General features: G+C 42.0%; 2 protein-coding genes across 2 annotated transcripts in view; one reads left to right on the forward strand and one right to left on the reverse strand.

The window, feature by feature from the left end:
* Positions 1 to 754, reverse strand: part of LOC143302079 (mediator of RNA polymerase II transcription subunit 24-like) — a 44,396-nt gene extending 43,642 nt beyond the window's left edge. Inside the window, exon 1 of the mRNA XM_076616594.1 lies at positions 554 to 754. Coding sequence (XP_076472709.1) covers positions 554 to 707 — 154 coding nt within the window. The 5' untranslated portion in view covers positions 708 to 754. The remainder of the gene's footprint in view (positions 1 to 553) is intronic.
* Positions 755 to 2,642: 1,888 nt separating this feature from the next.
* Positions 2,643 to 24,176, forward strand: LOC143302086 (uncharacterized). The gene is made up of 9 exons (XM_076616606.1): positions 2,643 to 2,742; positions 4,536 to 4,741; positions 5,556 to 5,794; positions 6,391 to 6,621; positions 7,085 to 7,745; positions 14,426 to 14,793; positions 15,470 to 15,805; positions 16,298 to 16,612; positions 17,113 to 24,176. Exons 1-9 carry the CDS (start codon positions 2,717 to 2,719, stop codon positions 17,305 to 17,307), a joined length of 2,577 nt encoding a protein of 858 aa, XP_076472721.1. The 5' UTR covers positions 2,643 to 2,716; the 3' UTR covers positions 17,308 to 24,176.
* Positions 24,177 to 24,183: the final 7 nt, after the last annotated feature.

A 24,183-nucleotide genomic window follows, 5' to 3' on the forward strand; every position in this document is an offset into this window, starting at 1 on the left:
GTGTTGGAGCTCATGTACGTTTATATGTATTTGACTGTGCTTTCATATCTGTGAAACTGCGTGTTTGGTGCATATCTGTTATGCATGTGTGGGTGTATGTGTGAATGTCTGTCTTCATGTTTTACATTTATTTGCTTATTTATCATCATTGTTGTCTTATTTATTTAATTATTTATTTATTATTATTATCATTATTTTATTATTATTTTCATTACTACTACCTTTTTTTTATATCATAATTATTAGTTACGCTGCTGGTCAGGCATCTGCTTGGCAGATGTGGTGTAGCGTATATGGATTTGTCCGAACGTAGTGACGCCTCCTTGAGCTACTGAAACTGAAACATGCATTTAAAACGCAAATAATTACAGCGTGTTCAGCGATGCTCCTACAGCATCATTATAAATCATTTTATCGACATCGCAAGAAAACTGCATTTTGAATGCACTCAATCTTATTTTCTTCGCGCTGTGCTGCACATGTAAATAATCTGACTTTCTTGCGAGGATCTTTTTCTTTGTCATTCGTATAAATATTCACACTTCACACCCACCAGCTAAATCACAAGTTTCACCGCTGTTTGCTGAAAGTAGTCGCTTCAACTGGATACCCCACTGTACATCCGACCATCGTTCTCGCCATGCCTGCATCAACAAGATTCTAACGCGATTAGTTAACACAGCGGGCTCCTTTTTCACTTCAGTCATTTTGCAGTGTGCTGTCCACACGGCTGTGTTGCGGAAACACAACTGTTTCAATATTTCTTGTTTGAAGATCAACTTTCATGTGTGCCGTGAGAGTTCAACGTTTTGCCGAACTCCAAGCGAAAAAAACTGTTTATACAAGAAGCCGCGGTAACAGTTTGGTCGTGGAGGCGCTGCCATGCTGCACGCATCACCAACATTCTCTATTTCTGGCGGTCGCAGAGGCCATAACCTAATTCCGGCAAAGCTCCTCTCTGTCCACTCTGTCAGTGATGATGTCTGCAACTTCTTTCGTTGTCTGTATTGTTTCCTTTTCCGTATTGATCAGTTTATATATCAGTTCAGTCATACTTAGGTTGCACACTGATGAAAAGAGAGAGCGGGGGGAGGGGGGACTGATGGAAGAGAGACCCGGAGAGACAGAGAGAGAGAGAGAGACAGAGAGAGAGAGAGGAAGGGAGGTGAGGGAGAGGGGGTGGGGGTGGAGAAAGACTGAGAGACAGAGAGACACGGATACGGATGAATTATTCAAAAACAGGCCATTGCTCTTCATGAAGGGGGTATTTATTTATTTATTTATTTATTTATTATTATTATCATTATTTTATTATCATTTTCATTACTACTACCTTTTTAAAATTTTATTTTATTTTTTACATCATAATTATTTATTTATTTATGTAAGCTTATCTATCTATCTATCTATATATTTTTTTTTTCTCAAGGCCTGACTAGGCTAAGTGCGTTGGGTTACGCTGCTGGTCAGACATCTGCAGTTGGCAGATGTGGTGTAGCGTATATGGATTTGTCCGAACGCAGTGACGCCTCCTTGAGCTACTGAAACTGAAACTGAAACTGAAGGGGTACATACACATGAGTCATGTAAGAAAAACAACACTGAAGAAATAAGCGGTCATATCATCAAGAACAGACTTCAGTATTCTAAGACAGAGAGTTGATCGCAGTCTGAATGCTTTAAACAAATAAATTGACAAATTGCGAATGGTCTGTTCATCAGTGCCGAGTGAAGCCATGAGTAATGCTAATCGATCTATGCTGACTGGGAAATTTACCGTGCAGAATTTGGATGATATATACCTTGTCCTTAACGTCATGCAGGACAGGACAAGTTAGGGCGAAATGTATTTCACTTTCTTCCTCCTTGTTGCAAAGTTTGCACCTTAGATCACTCAGCGTTGCGTTATGTCACATTATGGCACGTATGAGAGCGGAGAGAGAGAGACTGGAGAGAGAGAGAGAGAGAGAGAGAGAGAGAGAGAGAGAGAGTTTCAGTTTCAGTAGCTCAAGGAGGCGTCACTGCGTTCGGACAAATCCATATACGCTACATCACATCTGCCAAGCAGATGCCTGACCAGCAGCGTAACCCAACGCGCTTAGTCAGGCCATAGACACTAGAATTCCCTGAGATACTAGTGTCTTTGGTCAGGCCTTGAGGAGAGAGAGAGAGAGAGAGAGAGAGAGAGAGAGAGAGAGAGAGAGAGAGAGAGAGAGAGAGAGAGAGAGAGAGAGAGACTGAAACTGAAACTGAAACTGAAACTGAAACTGAAACTGAAAGGCTGAGACAGACAGACAGACAGAGATACAAAGACAGCGGCCGAAGACTGAAACGGCGAGGTGAGATAGAGAGAGATACAGACAGACAGAGACGGAAGGAATGGGCAGTGACGGTATGCGTGTGTGATGTATATATATGTGTTTGTGTGTGTGTGTGTGTGTGTGTGTGTGTGTGTGTGTGTGGATGCTTGCATGCGCAAATGTGTGTGACGGGGATGGGTGTTCATGGGAGGGAGTGCATAGGTTTTGTGAAAAGGTTCGTCAAAATAATTCAAACAAATTACAGTCTTATGTGTGTATAGGCGCAATGATTTCTCCAATGACTTCAACTGAGCTGTTGATTTCAGTAAAAAGACACTTTTCTTTACGTCTGCTGCCGAGTCCTTTTGATGAAGCGTTTACCCTGAGAGAGTTCTGTTTTCTTCTTTTTTTCCTGGATGGATTCACAGTCAGGAACTGTACAGTGTGTATAAATTAATTTAGTAAAATCTTAGAAAGCATTAAACTTTGTTCATCGTTTCACTGTGATGTAAAGCCAAATTTCGACTGTGTTAAGTCACCCACATCACTTCTAACTTCTGAAAATAATTTTTAATTGTTCGTCTTGATCGTCCAGCCTTTATGACTGCCAGTCAGGATGTGTATCAACTGTAAATGGTTCAGCTCATTACCCCTTGCTATACAGTTAAAAATCAAAAGGTTTCTCATTCAACAATATGAACTCAATAGAAAATAGTTATTAAAAATTCCCCACTGATTTGGGGTAACATTTCAATGAGTAAGACTAAAGAGTAAAGACATGATGCTGTCTTGCTGTTCTTGTCAGTAGCGCATCAATGACGTTTCCAGATTCAGTAAGACTGCCAGAATTGTAGATTTGTGTGTTACGAACTGTTAGTGCGTGAGAGAAAGTTTGTCAAAGTTGTGTGTGTGTGTGTGTGTGTGTGCCACTGTAGAATATATCATGGTAATGTGCTTTTACTTTCTGCTAGGAAATAGTATCTAGGAACACTAATATGTCACAGTTATAATGGTTGAATAGGTCAGGGGGTAGTGGGAGGAGGCTGTGGGGTAGTGGGGTTACCAGACAATATCCTTTTAAAGTTTTGTTATCTACAGATATAAAGAAGATTTTTCTTTTCTTTTCTTTTTCTAAAGTGAAACCATGATGGTCTGACATTGTGACAACTGATACAGACATACTCATAAATAAGACGATCGATAAACCATATATTAACTGTGCAAGTCAATAGTTTACAGTCATACATGTGCACAAACATGTTTAAAAAGGTACAAACTAATGTAAATAAGATGCAGACAGAACAAGTCATCCACTGGATTGTGTTGGCTACTGACACTGACAGCACTTTTTGATATTCTTAAAAAAAAAATCTTTCTGCGTGTATGAGTATACTGATAAGTATGATGAAAAAATAATAGTGTGGTTTGGTTAATAGTCTCATAACACACACACACACACACACACACACACACACACACACACACACACACACACTTGCCTGTGTGGAACCTAACACAAGTCTTGTTAAGAGTTTGTTAAAGTTAGATTGTACATGTATTTCAACTATTTATAGTATGTTTAAAAAAAATTTAATCTTGAGAAACAGAATAAGTTTATTTTAAAATGCAGTGTTATTGTGTCAGGTGACTATATCACATTTGTGAAAGTAACAGACAAGAAATGTATATCTGAAAAGAGTTTATCATGGAAAGACAGGATGAACAAAACAAAACAAAACTAAAATCATGAATAATGATTTTATCACTGTAAACCAGACTGAAAACAGTTTTATGTTCAGAGTCATTCACTTTTAATTTTCTGAGAACATTTCATTCAGGACAATTGGGGTAAAATACAATAACTAATGAACCAATCTTCATGCAGTTGTTTTTTTGTAATATAATATCAATATCTGCAATACTCTCTCTCTCTCTCTCTCTCTCTCTCTCTCTCTCTCTCTCTATATATATATATATATATATATATATATATCCATTCCATTCCATTTCTTTAAAAAAAAAAAAATTATGTACATGTGTTAAGCGTCTGATTTATTGTGTAATGAAAGATTTAAATCTTGATTCTTCATTTCTTGTGTCAGTAGTGTCTAGGTTGTTTTTCTTTAACTGATTGTTGACTGAACATGCATGTGCTTAACATTGTTGTTATTTTAAAATTTTTATTTTTGGAAGAAAAAACATGAAATATTTACACATCAATATGTTATGTAACAGTGAGCATGGCCTGCTCAGGCAGAGTGATGGAGGGGGTGTGGATGGCAGCACAGGAGGTGTGGATCTTGGAGTAGCACCCAGTTTCTCGCTGTCAGCACTGGGTACCTCTTCCGGTTTGGCTGTGGAAGGCGAGCCATCAAACATGCATGTTGGAACCACTCAGAATTTATCAGTGTTGCAGCCTGCCCCCTCTGTTTCTGTTACTGGTAGGAAATTATTGTTTGTTGTCTTTTTTTTTGTCTTTTTTTTTTTGCAGTATGTATGTTAACTCCTGACATATAAAATTGTGATAAATTGTAATGTCTACCGTGTAGAAATGATTTCTCCAAATCTGATTCATAACAAAGATAAGTTTCTTCAACAAGTTCAAGCAAGGCATTGTCACTTTCTGTCATTTAGGTCAAAATGTATGTGTTTGTGCATTTGTGTGTGTATGTGTGTGTGTGTGTGTGTGTGTGTGTGTGTGTGTGTGTGTGTGTGAAAGAGAGAGTGTCTCTGAGCTAAACAAAACCAAGTTAGAGCAACAGCAGTCAGTTATAATGTGTGTATAAACTATAATATTAATCTATAAAGAAGGTGGAAACTAATGAAAGTTATCAGTTTTTGTAACTGAAGAATACATAATTTGTCATGCAAAACCATAATGAATGTTACACATTTTACATGAATGAAGCCTAAAGTCTTTCACCTCTGTGTGATCCCCAGAACAAGACTAAGAAATGTTGATTTGGTGTGAATTTGATACAAAAATACGTCATTTAAATGTGTATGTTATTGTGTGTAGATCCAAGGACCCCAGGAACAGAAAAACTTTACATTTAGAACAAACATTGAACTAAACTCTACTTTGTATTTTTTTTTACATTTGTCATACGTATGTAGCTTATCATAAGTACCAGCTGACTGTATTAAATACCAGCTTAATTAAAAAATGTTAGTTTTTGCTTAAAGATCACAACATAAAAACACACCCAGCCTTCACTTCCCCCCTAAAAGACACATTTTCATACCGCTGTGCAGAACTAATGAATGTGCTCCCTGCGACAACGGGGCTGACCCTGACCGGTGGCAGCACGATACAACAGTGGGGTGGCTTGGGCTCCCAGAATGCCATCATTACCTTCCACACAGTGCCCTTTGTGGAAGGCGGGCAGGAAATCGCTATCACAGAGACGTGCATGCCTGTCAATGTCGACCTGGGATCTGCTGAGCACGCCAATCTCGTTCAGTCGCTCATCTCTCAGGGTGTTAGCATGAAGGTGAGGAGGGGAGGAGAAGGAGAGGGATCTGAGGAATGTGGGTGGGGAGGGGGATGTGTGTGTGGGGGTTGAGGGCGGGAGAGTGGGGGGATGAGAGAATGGTGCATAATAATTTGGCTTTGTTGGGCACATTAGTTTTTTTTTTAATTTCTCATTTGTCACCCTCTCTCTCTCTCTCTCTCTCTCTCTCTCTTTTTCTCTGAACATTCCACACACACAAAAAGTAAAGCAGTAGTTTAGATTTCTGATTGATATGATTAATTATGACTAATAAATTGATTGATTAATCCATAGTCGATTGATAGCTTTTATGTGTCTGATTAATCCATAGTTGATTGATAGCTTTTATGTGCCTAACTGGTAACTAATACTAGTAATAGGTATGTTTTGTGAGTTACTGTGGTAAGATAGACATGCATTTTCATTGTTTGACTCTGCTAGTTTTACTTTTAGAGATTTGACGTTTATGTCATTGTCATATTCTTTCTTTTTGTCACTGGGAAGGAGAGAATGGAAAGATCGCATTTCTGTCAGTGTTGGCCAGTTAAACCCATTGTTACATACTATTCTAATAATCTGTGTTCTTATGGTCAAAGCCTGAAGATGCAGATAAATCCAGTTCTGTGGACGCAAGCCAGCTGATCGACTTGTCCACGGCGACAGTGACTGGGGAGCTTGTGGGACAGGAGCTGTCTGCTGTTTCCTCTCAGCTGACGTCAGCAGACATAGTTGACAGCAAAGCAGGGACATCAGACATAGCGCCTGTGGTGATTGCTTCCTCTGTGCCTGAGGTTTCTGCACCGATAGTGTTCACAGATGAGACCCCAGTGAGTTGAGTTTTTGTGGATCTTTTGTTGAGGTGGGTGAGGCATGCACTGTGTGTGAATGACAAAACTTTGTTTCTTGGTTATTGATTTTAAAATTTTGATGGAGAGAGTATTTTGTTTATTATCTGCCTAGCAATATGATAAACTTGTTTCCTTTCTACTAATCTTGCTAACCTTCCTATTTTTTTCTTCTAAAGTTTTCTCTTCTCTCTAGTTGGTGCTCATGTAGATTTTTATACATGTGGTTTTTCTCTTGTATGTGGGAGGTTGATCCCCAGGTTTTCTTAGAATGAGTTTACTTTATCAGATAGGTAAACATTTTCTCTCCATCCTTGCACTTCAGAAAATTGTTTGCACTTCAGTTTTCCTGGCAGAATTAGAAAGTTGGATTTCTCCAGTAATATTTAAACACTGCACACGTAAGCATTGCTGTTTCTGTGCATTTGTTGTTGATCTTCTGCAGATCTTCACACGGGTGTGCACGACACTGAATGCGGACATCATGAACTGTGTCCCAGGGAGCAGGGAGGCCCTGGTGGATGAGCTGAACCGGGAGGAGAGTGCTCAGTTGGGCATCGACGATCAACAGCACTTCACTGTGGAGGCTTCCCTGGCCACCATCAGCCGTGTTCACAACCGCCTCAAAGACCTCCTGAATCTCCCCTCCCCCACCCACCTCAAACTGTCTTCAGAACCCCCTGCACTGCCGACAAAAAAAGTGGATGAGAGGGGCGTCTCTTGTAGACTGCTCTTGCCCTTTGTGTCATCGAAAGGTCGCCGTGTCAAGCTTCCCAGTTACTTGCCAGCCGTCATGAACGATAACGATGCTTTTGACTCGGACGATTCTGATTATGATGTCAAAGCACCTCGAAACAGGAGGAAAGGTCGGCCTCGCAAACTGGTGGACAGCTCTTCTCCCCAACTCATGAAAACTCGTCAGGCCAGCAACCACACAGAGCTAAACGGTGACAGTGTGACAGATGTTGTTAGCCAGAGAGATGAAGAGGGCACTAAAGACGAAGACAGTAATGCGAAAGAGGAAACTGGTGAAAGTTCAGCAGCCAGGAAATTTGATAATGAGGAAAATGCTGAAAATATCCTGGATTCGTCTGAACGCCCGGGAGGTGAGTAATCTGTCCTGTGGTCAGTGTGTGGGTCTGGATCTTTGGGAAACACAGTGAACAGAAATGTTGGCATGGTCCTGCTGGAAGAGGTTGATTTTTTTTTTTTTTTTTTTTTTGTGGGCAGTTCATATAATTTTTTTCCCCTCCATTTTGTCATTATGATTTTGACTGTTTTGGGGAAAAAAGAGTTTTAATTACACATACTTAACCGTGACCCAACTAGTGCAGACTCCGGCAGGGGTCTGACATTCCTGTCCTGTGCAAACTACTATCCGCCTATGCGGAGAAAACGAAAGCAACTACGGCCGATAACCTCCCGGAAGTAGGTAACCTCCCCTTTGTCCCACTCGCTAGCGCCCTCTTTTTCCGGCAGTAATCATGACTCCTATTCCTGTACTCTTCATACGGCTAAGTTTTTTTTCATATTTTCTGCCTGTCGGTCGATTCTCTGGCGTTCTTGTTTTTTGTCAAATTATGTCTCCAACCAGGTCACATAATTATGTAGCTCGATTGGGGAATCGTGCTAAAATTAAGGCGCGATCGCAATCGATTCGCTGACACTCTGGGCCCTCTACTCCTGGCCCTCTCAACAATGCCAGCCTGCCGCATCCTCCACTTCCTCCGCTCCCTCCGGTCGACTCCAGACCTCCACCACCTCCTACACCTCCTCTGGTGACTTCTAGAGGTTTGTTGCCACACACTCAGGTCAGTGTTGCCTTTAATGTCATTTTTATCGATGCGCGAACGCACTCGACGCGATCCGCGTTTACTCAGCCCTGCCAGTCGGCAGTGTACGAGTTGACCTCCTGTATCTCTTTACCCATACCCACAGTTGCACCAATGGAATGTGCCACAATGCCTTTGGGGAAACAACACCACAAATTAAAAAAAACAAAAAAAACAGCTTGTTTTGGATCCGCACGTTAGACTGGGCCCTATGTGCGATGCGTCTGTGGTGGCGGCTGTGACATCGGATCATGCGACCCCCCACGCGGCATGCCTCGACCGTCTCGGATCCAGTGGCGACCGAGGCGCGTAGGGATCCCCTCCCCTGGTGTACGGAGGAAGGTGGACCACTAGGGGACACGCTCGCCCATACACGTGCACCCCCCTCCTTGTCCGGAGTGCCCGATCCAAGGGAGGCAACCCCTGCTTCGGCACACTTGCCGGTGACCGCCGCAGTTATTTCCCTTGCACCGGCACTGCTTCTTGCCTGCAGTGCGGGTGCGTGCACGGTCCCACCAAGCTATGCGGTGATGACCCCATCTGCCACACCGCCGATTGCTGCTGTTTCCCATCCACTAATGGCATCTCAGCAAGCTGCTCAACCAAACAATCAGCAACTCATCGCTAACTTGCTGCAGCAATTATGCACCACTCTGCTTCCCCATGCCACACCTTGCGCCTGCACCACCCCTCGCCCACAGAGCAGGTACGTGCACGTCCCATTTGAACTTCGGCAGTGCTGGATTCTTCTGCCCCATTGCCTAACTCTGCTGTTACCCAGACTAATATCAGCACTTTCACGTTGGAGTGCCTCTTAATAACTCGATCCTGCCTCTCGGCAGTGCTCGGGCCGATCTTGTCTATCCCTTTATCCGTCAACACACAACAGCTGAATGTCGGTCCTCTCGCAGGAGCTATTCGCGAGGTTGGACCGCCGTTCAGCTACAGGGGGATGCTCATCCCACGGCAAGCCGACGGACTTGTCACCCCCTCGTCCACTACGCCCGTAACACTGGATTACGGCGACGTCATGCCACATGCCCCGACCATCTTGCGTCCGATGGCGACTGATTCGAGTTGGGATGCCCACAGCACTAAGGGACATTATAATTATTCCCCTTGCGGCCGTTTTCACCTGTGTCGGTTACGGTGGCATCGAACCACGGACTCTCACACGCAGCATGACACTCCTCCCTCTACAGCAAGGACACGTCGCACCAGGGGATATGTGCTCTAAAGACACCATCCTTTTCGACGATTATCGGCGCCAAGGGAGGCAACTCCGCATTTGTAACCTAGGTGGTTGAAGCTGTAGTTACTTTCACCGACACAGCATATCACTCCTGCCCCCCGTGCTGCCCACCAATGATGTTTTCTTTCGGTTTCTCATTGGGTCCTGATGCCCATTCATGGACTTTACACAACTTTGCATAGCAACTGCACCTTTCTTGCTGTTTCTCAGGCTATTGGCCACTGGACTTTGGGGTTCTTCATCCCCCCACACTTGCACACAGTCCTCTGCAGGCAACCATCCCTTTCACCATTCTCTTCCGGTTATACACAATAACAGGAAATAAATCACAATATTTCCCCTTCTATTCTTTTATTCTTTTTGATTTCTTATCCAACAAACAAACAAACAAACAAACAAAAAAAACCCAACAAAATAAAAAATATTGTGTGTTTATATATATATATATATTTGTATTATATACATACAGGGATCGCGCTAGACTTTTTCAAAACGCGTGCAGCTTACGCAAAGTCGGCAAAAAAACGCGTAAGAGTCAGAATTGCGTCAGACCTGTGACACTAAATCAAAGGTTTACTCACCTATTTTCGCTGCTCATGTCGGCGCTGAAATTCACCGCAAGCCCTGACAATCATATTGAGTCGATTCCGTGACTGAGATACAGTGGAAAACAAAAAAACGCTAGGGCCTAGGCAAGCCGAGTAACGTTCAGCAGTCAAACAAGGCTTAACTTTCCCGCTACAGGGTCACGCCCTGTAATGACGCCACTCTGTTCCAAAACTCGTCAGCTAAGCAGTGTTGTGTGCGCGCATACTCTGTTAATTGGCTGTACTGTTAAGAGTCACGTAGGCATCTCGCAGTGCTCCGCATGCACAGACACTTTGTCTTGTACCGTCTGATTCAGTATCGCAAACCTAGCTGCCAAGTCAGTCCTAAAGTTGCATTGATATGGCTTGGAGTAAAAGTTGTTTTGCGTAAGTGTTACGCATGAGCGCTGTGAAAATGCGTCAGCGAAAATCAAAATGCGTCAAATACGCGAAAAACATGCGTTAACGCGATCCCTGTACATATATAGATATATACATATACCATATCTTGCTACATTTATACACATTTCTATTTACACTTATAGATGTATACTTATCCCTCGGTATACACATGTGTGCGCGCTTACGGGATAGGTTCATACGACTTTAATATTTACATGTACAATTTTATTTCTGTCTCTGTTCATTGACATCTATTCATTGAGATTCCCTACATAGCAATATAGACACACTTGCAATTGCATCATTCTGTTCACATGCCCAGATCTCTCTGTGTCTACATACTAGCACTTTATTCATATGCGTATGTACATCTCTTATATATACTAATATAGGTGCATACACAGATCCCTTCCCAATATGGATTATGCACACTTACCCATTTACTTGGGTTTATCTGTGCACGCTACACGTTTGCTTACACAGCTGCTTATTTCTCATGACTAGATCTCTTGTCATGTCATTGGCATATTCCTGACACCATCACTTGAGTTGATGGAAGTTTATAATCCCATTGCACATATAAGTATTCATTTTCATAAATTCATCCCTACCTTGCTTTCGGAGGACGACTGCACTCACAGACAGAACTGCCTCATTCACACCTCAATGTATGCTCCTTCACATATCAGTAGTGGCTGGTCCTTAGGGACCCACACACACTCCCTTCCCACCCACAGGGCTAAGGATGCCCTCTCTTGGTGCATGGAGGGACAAGGCAACCCAACTCATTTGTCTACAACAATCACCCACAGGGTTAGAGATGCCCTAACCTTGTACAAGGAGGGATGAGGCAGTCCAACTTAGAGGTGCCACTCCGGACACACATGCCCTTCATTCTTTACAAGTTTTAGCGGGCCCAAAAACTGCCCACTGGGCAGGAGACAATCACCCTAAGTCCATCTCTTCCACTCCTCACTAGTAGCAGAAGGCTTGGGTAATAATTGTTTTCCTCTACACTCGGGAGAATGGCATATTGACGAAGACGGATGCGTCTCACAAAGCACAATGAACCGTTCATTACCCACAGGGGCGTACCTTTCTGCCCACTCATACCGACACGGCAGATGCTGCATTCAAGCACATTAGTTCGCCCCATCACCTTGCTTGAACAGAGATCCACTGTTGTGGTTACAGATGGGCATGCCTTCTCAAGCACTGTCTTTCCAATGAGACACTTCCAGGGGGTTCTAGCCTAGGCAGGCTATCCCATCATGGAGCCCCAGCCTTCAGTCAAGGGCCTGTCAGAGGATGACTTTGTTGTCACTTCGGAAGCAAGCACCATGTCTTTCAGACACGTGGCTGCACCACAAGACCCCGTCAACTCCTTCCGGCTCCCTTACATTTCAACATAACCTGCATGGTGGACACCTTCATTCCTCAAGCACACAGTAGCTGTTTCCTGATTTACCCATGCTGACTGGTGTCCTCCTAGGACCAGTATATGATAATCAGTCGTGTACGACAATGACCATCAGTTCAGCAGAGCAGGCAACTGCTGTCCTGACTATTCAGGCTGGAATCTGATTATACAATTTATAGTAGAGAGTGTTTTGCCCAAGTAAGCAAGTTGCATCCCCAGTCCCTGGATCAAGAGGGCCTTTGGACTCACCATTGGGACGGATCCCAAAGGCTAGTTAGCCCTCAAGGCTACAGCACTAAGTCCCAGTGCACTTTGACTTCTTGTCTGAGAGACATTGTCCTTCATGAAAGACTAAGCTGCTAATGATTTCACTTTGCAATTCAGAAACCGCTGATAATACAGCTCTCACTTTACTGTTGGCCATACTGAAAACGTATGTCAGATCAGTGATTTGATGTAAATGGCCAGTGCAACACATCTATAGCCACTTTCCTCCATCCCAGTCTTAGTGCACACCACACACAGCCAGAGGCCTGTCATGGATCCGGTCCCCTTTCTCACTAAATAACCTTCAGCAAAAATTTTCCGCATGGAAACCCTCTTACATTTGGAATTCCACCACACAATGAGACTCAGTGACCTGCGGGCACATGAAGTGCACTCCCACAGCCTGATCCATCCCAGCCATTGACTGCCGACAACTTTCTGCAGGTTGCTCCAACACGCCACACTCAGGTAGAGAAGCCACCAAGCCTTCCGCATGCCCCTTCGTGATGGTACCTACCTGGGCAATTACACAGCCCTGTCCCAGAGACACTAGGGACCTCAAGTCTCTTGTTGCCATATGTCTGCCCTTCTATGCATAGGCAGCATGCCAGTGCTGTCATTTTTGACGACAGAAAAGTTGGGGGGGGGAGTGCCTATCGCCTGTCAGCTCTCATGGAGGAGCTCTACAGATCTGGCTGTCACGCCTAAGGCAAGCCCAACATGGTGGCCTACCTCTGTCTCGTGCCACAGTTTCTTCTAAACACATACACCACTTCCACTATCAGCCCACAACCGATGTGGAATCATCAGATCAAACCACATGTGCACCTCCTTGTATTGACGCTCAACCGCGCTCAAGTGAGACAACCCTATAGGGTTTGTGTTTCCTTTCCTTCCACAGACCTCTCCCACAATACAGCTGCAGACCTCAGTCTTCTTCGCCCGCACCAATATCCTTAGGTGACAGTATACTCGACCTTCATCGAATTCTACTTGAGGGACATCTATCGCTTTAGGGATGATGGCTCAAGAGGCGTTGCCTCTGCAGTGGTCACACAACAGGCCATCGCAGCGCACTGGCGATAGAACAGAAGGATTGAGACTTGATGCCTCCTCAGCCAGAGCACATGAAGTCAGAGCATGGTCCTCTTCTCTTGCCTTAGCGCACTCAGCACGGCTGCAAGACATCATAGATGCTGCATACTGGAAAAACCCTTCTACCTTCATCGACTTCTACCTGAGAGACGTCGCACGCTTGCGGGATGATGGCTCAAGAGGCATCGCTTCTGTGGTAGTTGCACAACAGGCCATCGCAGCACACAGACAGTAGAACAGGCGAGCCCTCCACCTTGTCGCGCTATTCTGCACTAGTTGGGTCATGGTTAAGTATGTGTAATTAAAAGGAAATTTTCTATGTAAAATTACGTTTAAATAACATACTTACCGTGACCCAGATTTAAGACCCTCCCATCCTCCCCGCTTCCTGTTCTCCCTGCTCGCTGCGCTGGTGATGGCATATTGCCATCAAAAGAGGGCGCTAGCTAGCGGGACAAAGGGGAGGTTACCTACTTCCGGGAGGTTATCGGCCGTAGTTGCTTTCATTTTCTCTGCATAGGCAGATAGTAGACCCCTGCTGGAGTCTGCACTAGTTGGATCACGGTAAGTATGTTATTTAAACGTAATTTTAGATAGAAAATTTCCTATTTTAAAACCAAGTCACTTTTTTGATCATAGGGTATTGTCAGTCTGATAGTAATTGAATGAAGGTTTTGCTGTCCGTGAAAAAACATGTATCTTGTAACTTAAAGTAAAAAAAACAAAAAACAAAAAAAACCCACCTTTTTTTTTGGTATGTGTGTATGAAAATGTTAAAGCTGATAGAATATAGTTCTTCATTTGTACGTTCACTCATCAATATCCAGTTCTTTTTGTTAGACTGAATCCTGTAAAGTGAATGTAATGTGTGCTGACTGCATTATGATCATTATTCAGTATGTTCATTTAACTGATCAGTATTCTGACACAGTGATGAGAACAGCAAGAGCTTTCACCCACGTGTCCCAAGCCACCCGCAAGCGTCGTATCTACGAGGGGAGGATCAAGTTCAAGTTTTTCTGTGACAAGTGCTCATTCAAGTCGAAGCGGGAGAGCCACTACAACAAGCACATGAAGCTGCATGAAGGGGCCAGTGTGGAGGTGCACAAGTGCACAGAGTGTGACTTTAAGACCATCCGTCTCAGTCACCTGCGACGACATGAACTGCTGCACAAGAACTCTAACTCGCTGCTCACGTGCAACCTGTGCGGATACCTGACAGATTCTGCCAATATGCTTTCTAAACACGTCAAACTGAAGCACCCCAATGGGAGAAACTCCACAGCGTCACAGCAGCAGGTTGTTGTGTGTTGCTTTCTGTTTTGAAATTGTTCTTGAAAGTTTGCTTGCTTTGGTTTTGTGTTTGTGTGTTTGATTTATTTTTTAGAAAATGCCTAATATCATGCCTGTATCAGAATCATTCATACTCAGCTTGGTTGGGGCACTGAGTGTCACTCAAGCTTTATTGGTATAGTGCTTTAAAACTTGATTGCTTTTGCTCTGGTTTGTGGTCAGTATTTCTTTTATATTTCTTTATTTACAATCAGATTAGTAGTCTTACCTCATAAAAAAAACAGTCCCTGGCAGTGAGTAGGTTTTGATATGTTTTGATAAATCAGCTTTCTTCCCAAATAATCTTTTCTGCTTTTACACAACATTGATTTCCTTTCTAAGTTATAATATATGCGAAGGGAAGAGAAAGAGAAGAAGAGAGACAAGGGGGAGGAGGAGTGGGAAACAGATTTGGTTGGTTGGCTGGTTTGTTCTTTGGTGACTACTTGTTGGCAGCAAGTTTGATGTGTATGGAGCTAGCACACATATTAGAAATCAGATAAAAGAAAATAAACTTTTAATTCTAATTCAAGAAAAAAACGATCAACAGCTTTCCAGTCTCTTTTCTCATTCTTTGGCTGTGTTGGTAACATTCTGGGAATTGCTTCCACAGAAAATTAATCAGTCTGATGTTGTCTTTCAGTTCAACTGTGAAGTCTGCGGTCATTCATCATCCAATCGTAAGTACTTTACACGTCACCTGATGCGGCATGCGCGGGACTCAAACAATGCCACCGTTGCTGGTCCTGACGGCTTTCAGTGCACAGAGTGCTCCAAGACATTCCAGCGCAGGGTTCACTATGACAGACATTTGCGTGATGTGCATGGGCCTCAGTTGCGTCCCCACCTGTGTGATATATGTGGCAAGTCGTTCAAGAGATCAGATGCTCTGCAGCAACATAAAGTAGTGCATACATCCCAGGCTAACCGCAAGTACCAGTTCCACTGTGCCAAGTGCAGTAAAGGGTTTAGATCTCAGGTGAGAGTTGCTGGTTTCAGAAAAGCATCTTTGTGCTGTTTGTTAGGGCTTGTGTGTGTGTGTGTGTGTGTGTGTGTGTGTGTGTATTTTTGTAAATATTTGTGGAAACTCTGTGTGTGTGTGTGTGTGTGTGAGAGAGAGAGCAGGTTTTGACCAAAATTTGTATAATATGTGCTTGCAATTGATTATATTCATACAGTGCTGTTTTTTTAATCAATTTTGTGTTACTTTTTAATTTTTCTTCATCAGTATATTTAAAATCTTTCTGATTGCATGATGTTAATAAAATCTTTCTGATAACATGATGTTCAATAAGCTGTGTAGTATTTTGGGTTGTAAACATGGTTGAAAAGTTTAGTGTGTGTGTCTGTGTGAGAAAGAAAGAGAAGTAGGATACTTTATTTTTTCTGTTCTCTGTACTGCTTATTGCCATCATGTAATCCCTTTATGTTTAAAAAAAAAGTGGCATTATGGGGTCATCTAATCCAACAGGCCCACCTGCGAGAACATCTGACGATGCACTCCTCCGAGCGACCATTCCTCTGCCACTACTGCGGCTCCTCCTTCAAGACCCAGTCTGTGCAGCGCAAACACATTCTCAGCCTGCATGTGAAACCGCGCTCTCACTCCTGTTCACTGTGTACCAAGAAGTTCAACACCCCCTACGCCCTGCGACGCCACAACCGCACCCATGAGATAGAGGCGCAGAAACTGGCAGCCACGTCAGCACAAAACACTTCCGCCGTTCAGGAGACCACGCTGATACAGCTGGGGATGGACACAGAGGAAGCGACCCATTTGGGGCAGGTAGGCAGGCGTGAAGTTGGTTTTTGGTGGTTGTTTTTCTCTTTGCAAAGTACGTTGGTATACAAATTGCTTATGTCTTTCAGGTATAAAAATCATAGTTTGATTGGTTATCAGATAAATTAAATCACAATTTCTTGCTTCTTGATTTATTGTCAGATTAAAATTTCTTTCTTTTGTTTTTCGTATATATTTTTTGGAAGGTTATTGAAAGCACTTGATAAAAAAAAATAGTCAAAACAAAGTTTGAGTATATCTAAAATGTGTTGATTATACAATAACAGTTGTATTTGAAAACAACAGTTTGTTAAAGTAATGAAACAAACATGGTAAACACCATAGAAATACAGACCAGAAATAACAGGGTTTGGCCTTCACCCTAATGCATAGAAATGGTAAGCAATGGTAAGCATGCACTCCAATAATAAACAGAAGGTAGGTTTCGAAAGAAAATAAAGATAAACTAATGAAAGCTTTCCTCTGTTGTGTTTCAACATGTTCAGGTCAGCACAGATGCGGCAGTGGTGGCAGTGGCTGATACTGGAGACGGGTTGCAAGTGCAGCAGCAGGCGTTGGTGCAAGACGTGATGGCAGCGGGCATGGAAGAGTCCATTGAAGGAGATGCACTACCCGCACAGTACATAGTGCAAGGCAGTGAGACTGCCTCTGCCCTCTTCTACCTCACCAGTAGCTTGTAGAACTTCATTGATACAGCTCTGTTCCTCAAGAACACATGGATACCTTGAAAGTTTCTCTGGTTTATAGACTAGTTAATCCTTACTACTGAACAGCTTCTGTTTGAGGTTTTCTCACTTTGTTCCTCAAGAACCCATGGATACCTTGAAAGTTTCACTGTTTGTAGACTGGTTGTATCCTTATTACTGAACAGCCTCCATTTTGGATTTTCTCACCAGCTTAGAGATTAAAGAGAAACTGATTTCCTTTATTAATCTAATTGTGTTGACAGTGTGCATGTGTTAGGTATCAAGTTTCTACTGTTGCATAATATTAAGATTTTGTGGTTGATGGTAGAATAAGTAGCAAGTGTTATTGTGTATGACATGTTTACTTAAATTTCAGCATTGCCCTTGCCTGTTGGGTCCTGTTTTGAAATGTTGTTCTGTTTTCAGATTGAATATTTGACATTGTTTGGTTGTTTCCTGACTGGTTAAAAATTTTAAACCCAGAAATGCCCAGTTTGGTTTTTAAATCATGTTGATAGCCATTGACTGCACACGGGCCATTTCAGGGCTGGGCCCAATGTTGTTGGCTAGGCAAAAAGCAACATGATTTTATTTGAATGTCAGCATGAATTGGAAAAGAAAAAACAGGTCACTCAGCATAAAAAAAAACAAAAACCCAAATGTCTTCTTTTTATTGTTTTGTTCTTGTTTCTAGACATATATTCTATTTTCGTGTTTGCAGCATATTTTAAGGATCTTCCATGTCAGATTTTATCCTTTTGTCTTATACCAGTGGAACACGTGCAAGTAGCTGCACATCATTTGGAAGTATGTGCACATATGGAGTTATGAAAGATGATCAGTTTTTGGGAATGTTTACTATTATTGCCCACCAGTTTTTGCCCTTAAATGAAATATATATGTACTTTCCTGGAACATTGTACACCTTCAAAAACAGATTATGGCTGCCTATATGGCTAGGTAAAAACTATATGGCTAGGTAAAAACAGTCATGTATGTAAAACCCCACTCATACATGTATACGAATGAATGTGGGAGTTGCAGTCCACAAACAATGAAGAAGAAGAAGAACACTGTATTCACTTAAAGGTGGGGATAGACAGTTTACATTCAGTTTAATGTGTTGAATCACTTCAGTATTTGGAAGAAAAAAAAATGTTTGCGAAATCTGGTGAACTGCTGTTGTACACCTGTATTATTTTCTTAATGAAACATGCATGTGGTTGACCTGGAATACTGTACTTCCACAAAACTGTGGAGCAGAAGATTCAGTTCCATGAATTGAATTACTTCAATATCTGGAACAGTCTTGTTCACTAATCTCATGTGCAGTTGACATGAAACATATTTTCACTCACTGAACATAAATAGTAGATATATTTAGCACAAAAAAAAGATCGAAATGCTTATTGATGTGCCTTCAGAAGAGTTTTACTTTATGTCTGAATTTCCCTGTGATAATAGTACAGAATCAAAAGATTGGGTGTATTAGTTTATGTGTTTGTTCTTCCTTGACCCTTTCAGTAATCTTTAACATATAAACCTTTTAGGCATAGTTCTCTTTCATTAGGAGATAGAACTTAAAAAGTCACCTCTTTTCTTAAGCTGAAGAGAACCGCAAGTTAATGAGTATTTCAGGGCCTTTTCCAAAAGCATTATTATAGAGGGGAAAAATGCTGTTAAATGTTTCATCAGCCCAAAACATTCTTAACTCACCACACATATAAACACTTGTGAAAATCTGACAAATTGAAGGAATGCCAGATGACATTTCCCATATGTCACCTAAAATTTTGCGCTCTGTATGTCATGGGTGTACAGAAACCCATGCTTTTTATGAAGGGATAACTACAAGCTGTTCATTGTGGGTGTACAGTAACCCAAGGTTTTTGAATAGCAACTAATTCCTTGCAATACATCAAACTAATCCCTTGCCGTATGTCATGGGTGTACAGTCACCCATGGTTTCTGTATAGGAACCAATCTCTTGCCATACGTCAGACTAATCCCTTGCTGTGCATCATGGGTGTGCAGTAACCCATGGTTTTTGTATTCAAACTGATCCCTTGCCATATGTCATGGGTGCACAGTAACCCATGGTTTATGTATAGGAACTAATCCCTTGCCGTACGTCGTGGGTGTACAGTAACCCATCGTATCTTTGAAGAAACAAGACTTGGGTGTATGTTGTGGGTGAACAGTTACCCACACCTGTCCGTAAAGCAAATATGACTTTACCTTGCAAACTTGCAAGTGCAATTTCCATTTTATTGCATTTTCTCAAGTGCTTGACTAAGTGCATTGCGAATCAGTTGTGCCTGTGAGACCGAGTGTCTTGTTACTTCGTCAAACTTTGTTTCAGTGTGATAGTTGTGCACAGGCAGCCGCATGAATGTACACATGTGTTTGTAAGTGTGTGTGATAGCATATATATATATATGCGTGTGTGTGTATGCAAGGGCTTGTGTAGGCATGTGCAAATGTAAAAATGTAAGTGGGTGTGTGCATCACATGAATGTGTAAATGTATGTTTGCATGTGCGTGAGTGTGTCTGTATGTCTGCGTAAGTGTGTGCATGAGACTTGATGCATGGTTACCCACAGGCCAGTGTGTGCTTGTGTGTGTGTGTGTGTGTGTAGGCAAGATCGAGAACAAGACCATCAGAGAGAGAACTGTGTGAAAGGAAATGACAATGGAGAGAACAGATGTTTTGATACGGTTATTTGGCACTGTAGTATGTAAGTGAATGGGTAGATTGGTGTATGTGAACGATTATGTGTATGCATTTGTGTGTGCGCGTGCGCGCATGTGTGTGTGAAAATGGACGTTTGAAAGAGGCACTGTACCACAACACATTTTCTCCAATTAAAAATGTCCACAAATTAAACTGATTGATAGGGGTAATGTGCATATTTCATTTATCAAATAAGGATTTTTCATGACAGTATTTAAAATTTTGTCAGATTTCACCCAAATATCAAATAACGCGCGCGCGCACACAAACACACTAATTCACATACACACACATGAACACTCATCCACACTAAGACACTCAAACACACACACACACACACACACACACACACACACACACACACTCATTCACACTAAGACAGACACACACACACACATACAAACATGCACACGTCCATTCCACATACTGTCAGAAAGGATTGTACAAGTGCAGACACAAGCGTAAGACTAAGAGGTTCTTTCTAGCCATTCCTTTTCTTTCCCCCCCTCCTCCTCCTCCCTAATTGCATGATTAGAGAACAGACATGAGCACAATGTGTTTTCTGTATTGAGTTCAACAGATGTTGGCACTGATACCAATCCCATTTCCCTTGATTTACATCTCAGCATTTCTGGCTTCTTTTTTTTTTCTCCGCAGGCTGGTTTTCTTTGTTTCGATAAGAGTAAAATTTCTATATCAGCTAGATTTTAGACCAATAAGTATCAGACATACAATAATATCTAGTTCTACTTGCGTATACACACAGGGGGTTCAAGCACAAGCAGGTCTGCACATATGTTGACGTGGGAGATCGGAAAAATCTCCACCCTTTACCCACCAGGCGCCATTACCAAGATTCAAACCTTGGACCCTCAGATTTAAAGTCCAACACTTTAACCACTCGGCTATTGCGCCCATTGAAAAAGGCATTTCAAACTAGATAAAAATCATACCTATCAGTTCTCCCAATGTTTCTCTTTTCTACAAGAAAAACAATTCATTCAACAGTGTACATAAATCAGGTCTTTTATCTAGTGCAATAAATATATTGTTTTTTTGGTTTTTTAAATGAGTTACAACTTCAGAGTAAAACTGCAGACTTGAACCAGGATATGATGCACAACAGAAAAAGGGAACAACAGGTGCAACTGAATCTGGTCTGATCTCGGTGGCACCAAATCCGAATGGTGGCCAAGGATTTTCTTACCAATGTCACTTTCTCTCTCCAGCAAGCATGGGTGACATTACATATACAACATATGACATGTAAAGTTTGTTCTTTGTAAGTATGGATGGCCCCACACCCACGATGTATGGTACGCAAGGTTTATTCTTTGAGAATATGGGTGTGGTCACACACACATGCCATACTGGGATGTTTATTGTTTGTTTTTTTTCTTTATGTATAAAACAAAATGATTTTCAGTTGATATGTAGTGTGATACATTATGGACAAAGTCTTAAAATGTTATGGAAGTGACTTCAAAATTACTGGAGTTAAGTGCAAAAAACATGTATGGGTGATTTCAGATCCACGGAATACGGGAAATATAGTTTTGCTCAGCAGTAGAGTGAAACCATGGGCACCAAGGTCAAATCAACAGTTGGCAATCTTCAATCCCCTTAAAATTCATGGATCATGCTGATGTCTGCTTCATGGAATGTCTGGTTATTAGGATTCTCTTTTCACTTCATTTTGTTTGGTTTTTGTTCTTTGGTATAAAGGCGCCTCACTGAAAGTATGATAATGGCATGCAATACTGATGGGTAAGTGTGGTGGAGAAGAACTTCAAAGTTTTGCTTTGTAGGAAGATATCTTAGTAAGCTATGTATGAAAAGTTACTTGAACAGGAGTGGAATGAGTCTATTTGAAATTCTGTGTTTGTGCTGTGAAAATTTCCTTCCTGTGAAGAAACATATGGGTCAATGCATTTCCAAGTTTTCCTCATCTCAAAAGTCATTGCTGTTTAGGTTTACTCTTTTGTGACCATGTAAAGTAGCACTGAAGATTGGGCTGAAAGATATTGAATTAATAATTACAATTATTAGGCCAGTCAGTTCAGTTTCAGCTTTGTTTCATCATGTCAGCATTTGTAAGTTGTAGATTGTGAAAGAAGTCACCAGATGGATTGGTCAATAACAGTACCAGTTTTCTGAATGTAACTTTGAAAAATGATACTTACGCTTAGCTAACATGAATTAAATTTTACTTCTCTGTTGACAGATTAACTTGGAATTAGTATGTGTCAGCATGAATGGAAAGACAGAAGTGACCAAAGAAAAAGAAAAAAAAAGTCAGTTTATGAATCCCGTTTTGATTGTTTCCATGATAAACTTTTCAACAGTTTTTTGCTGCCCCATTATCTGCATCATTTCAGTGGCCTTACTCCCACACCACTGTTTGAGTCCCCAATACACAGCCACACCTGGTTTGTCTAACGCATTGGCAGTCCATGGAGAACCATCTATGTTGGGTCAATAGGAGGCCACACACCAGGGAGACCCTGCCCTGCAGCTGAGTCACTTGATTGGTGTTCAGTAGTGCTTGTTCTATCATATGCAGGACATCACCTACTAAGCCCCCTTCTGACAACAATAAATTGCTTAGTCGAGGAGCTAGACTGCTTTAAGTGTCCCCCACAAGAGTGGAGACCACTACCATGTCCCTCTTACACCACAGTCCCCCATGAATCTGCCAACACTAAAGATTTTACAATGCTCAGCCAAGCATTGAAGTGATGGGGGATCAAAACTCGGGTCACCAAGAGAGGTCATCAAATACAACAGAATTTGGGACAATAGTTCTTTATATTGATAATCAATGAGTAACACACTCAAAGACCCATCAGTGAAGTGGATGATACTTGATTCTGGTCCTCATCTTCCCTTTTAAGCCTATAGTACACTCACCTCTGGATAGGAGCCAACAGGAATTGGACTTGCGTCTTCCCACCCATCAGTTTGTGTCTCTAAGCACTTCACCACAGCAGCTGGTTCCATGATAAACACTGGCAATTTCTCTGCTATTTCAAGTAGTAGAGAAACCAAACCAAGCAGGATGGTACATGCTGATCCAGCAAAAAAGGTTTCTGCTTGACAACTGATGTTTGTGTATTTGTATTTGTATTTCTTTTTATCACAACAGATTTCTCTGTGTGAAATTCGGGCTGCTCTCCCCAGGGAGAGCACGTTGCTATACTACAGCGCCACCCAATTTTTTTGTATTTTTTCCTGCGTGCATTTTTATTTGTTTTTCCTATCGAAGTGGATTTTCCTACAGAATTTTGCCAGGAACAACCCTTTTATGGCCGTGGGTTCTTTTACGTGCGCTAAGTGCATGCTGCACACGGGACCTCGGTTTACCGTCTCATCCGAATGACTAGCATCCAGACCACCACTCAAGGTCTAGTGGAGGGGGAGAAAATATCGGCGGCTGAGCCGTGATTCGAACCAGCGCGCTCAAATTCTCTCGCTTCCTAGGCGGACACGTTTCCTCTAGACCATCACTCCACATGCTCTCCACATGTGTGTGTGTGTGTGTGTGTGTGTCTTTTTCAAGGTTTTGTGTGTTATCTTTTTTTTTTTATGTCAGTGCTTGACATCTCTCAGTCTTTTGAAAAATCTGTCTCTGTCCTTGTTCTTTATGTCTGTGTTCATCTTGTGATTTTTTAACCTATAATGCCCAACGTCTTTCACTGACATTGTCTAAAAACTTGTGACCTGTTCCCTTCATATTTGCTTGTATTTTCAGTATGACAATTGTCCTGAACTAACTGTGAAAATGTATATTGCATTATTATTAAACTTGTTTTTTATTATTTGTCTGCGTATGTGTTAACTATGGTATGTCAGTGGAACAAAACACCAAAAAGATTTTTGAAGCCAGTGCAAGGGTTTTGTCAGAGTTAGTGCATCAACCAAGCTCTCAAAATTGTTTTCATACATGCATGGTTTTTTTTTTTTTTAAATGGAGGGGGGTGGGGGATTGTTGGAGAATAAGGAATAAGAGCAAGGAATATGTCAGTGAGGATGACAATAACTAATGTGGAAATGTCATGTGGGGGAACAGAACTGTTTTGAAGCCAGGTTTGAAGGAATGCAGTGAGGAGTTTTTTGTGGAATTCAAACTTTGTGGA

Source organism: Babylonia areolata, chromosome 2 (genome assembly GCF_041734735.1).
Source record: "Babylonia areolata isolate BAREFJ2019XMU chromosome 2, ASM4173473v1, whole genome shotgun sequence".
Lineage (NCBI taxonomy): Eukaryota > Metazoa > Mollusca > Gastropoda > Neogastropoda > Buccinidae > Babylonia > Babylonia areolata.

What these genes read in the sequence shown, in the direction of transcription:
- LOC143302086 (XM_076616606.1), top strand. Translation starts at nt 2,717, where the DNA reads ATGGATTCACAGTCAGGAACTGTACA. An exon ending in TCACAGTCAGGAACTGTACA is followed by an intron (nt 2,743 to 4,535) that starts GTGTGTATAAAT and finishes GTTATGTAACAG; the next exon opens with TGAGCATGGCCTGCTCAGGC. An exon ending in TTCGTCTGAACGCCCGGGAG is followed by an intron (nt 7,746 to 14,425) that starts GTGAGTAATCTG and finishes ATTCTGACACAG; the next exon opens with TGATGAGAACAGCAAGAGCT.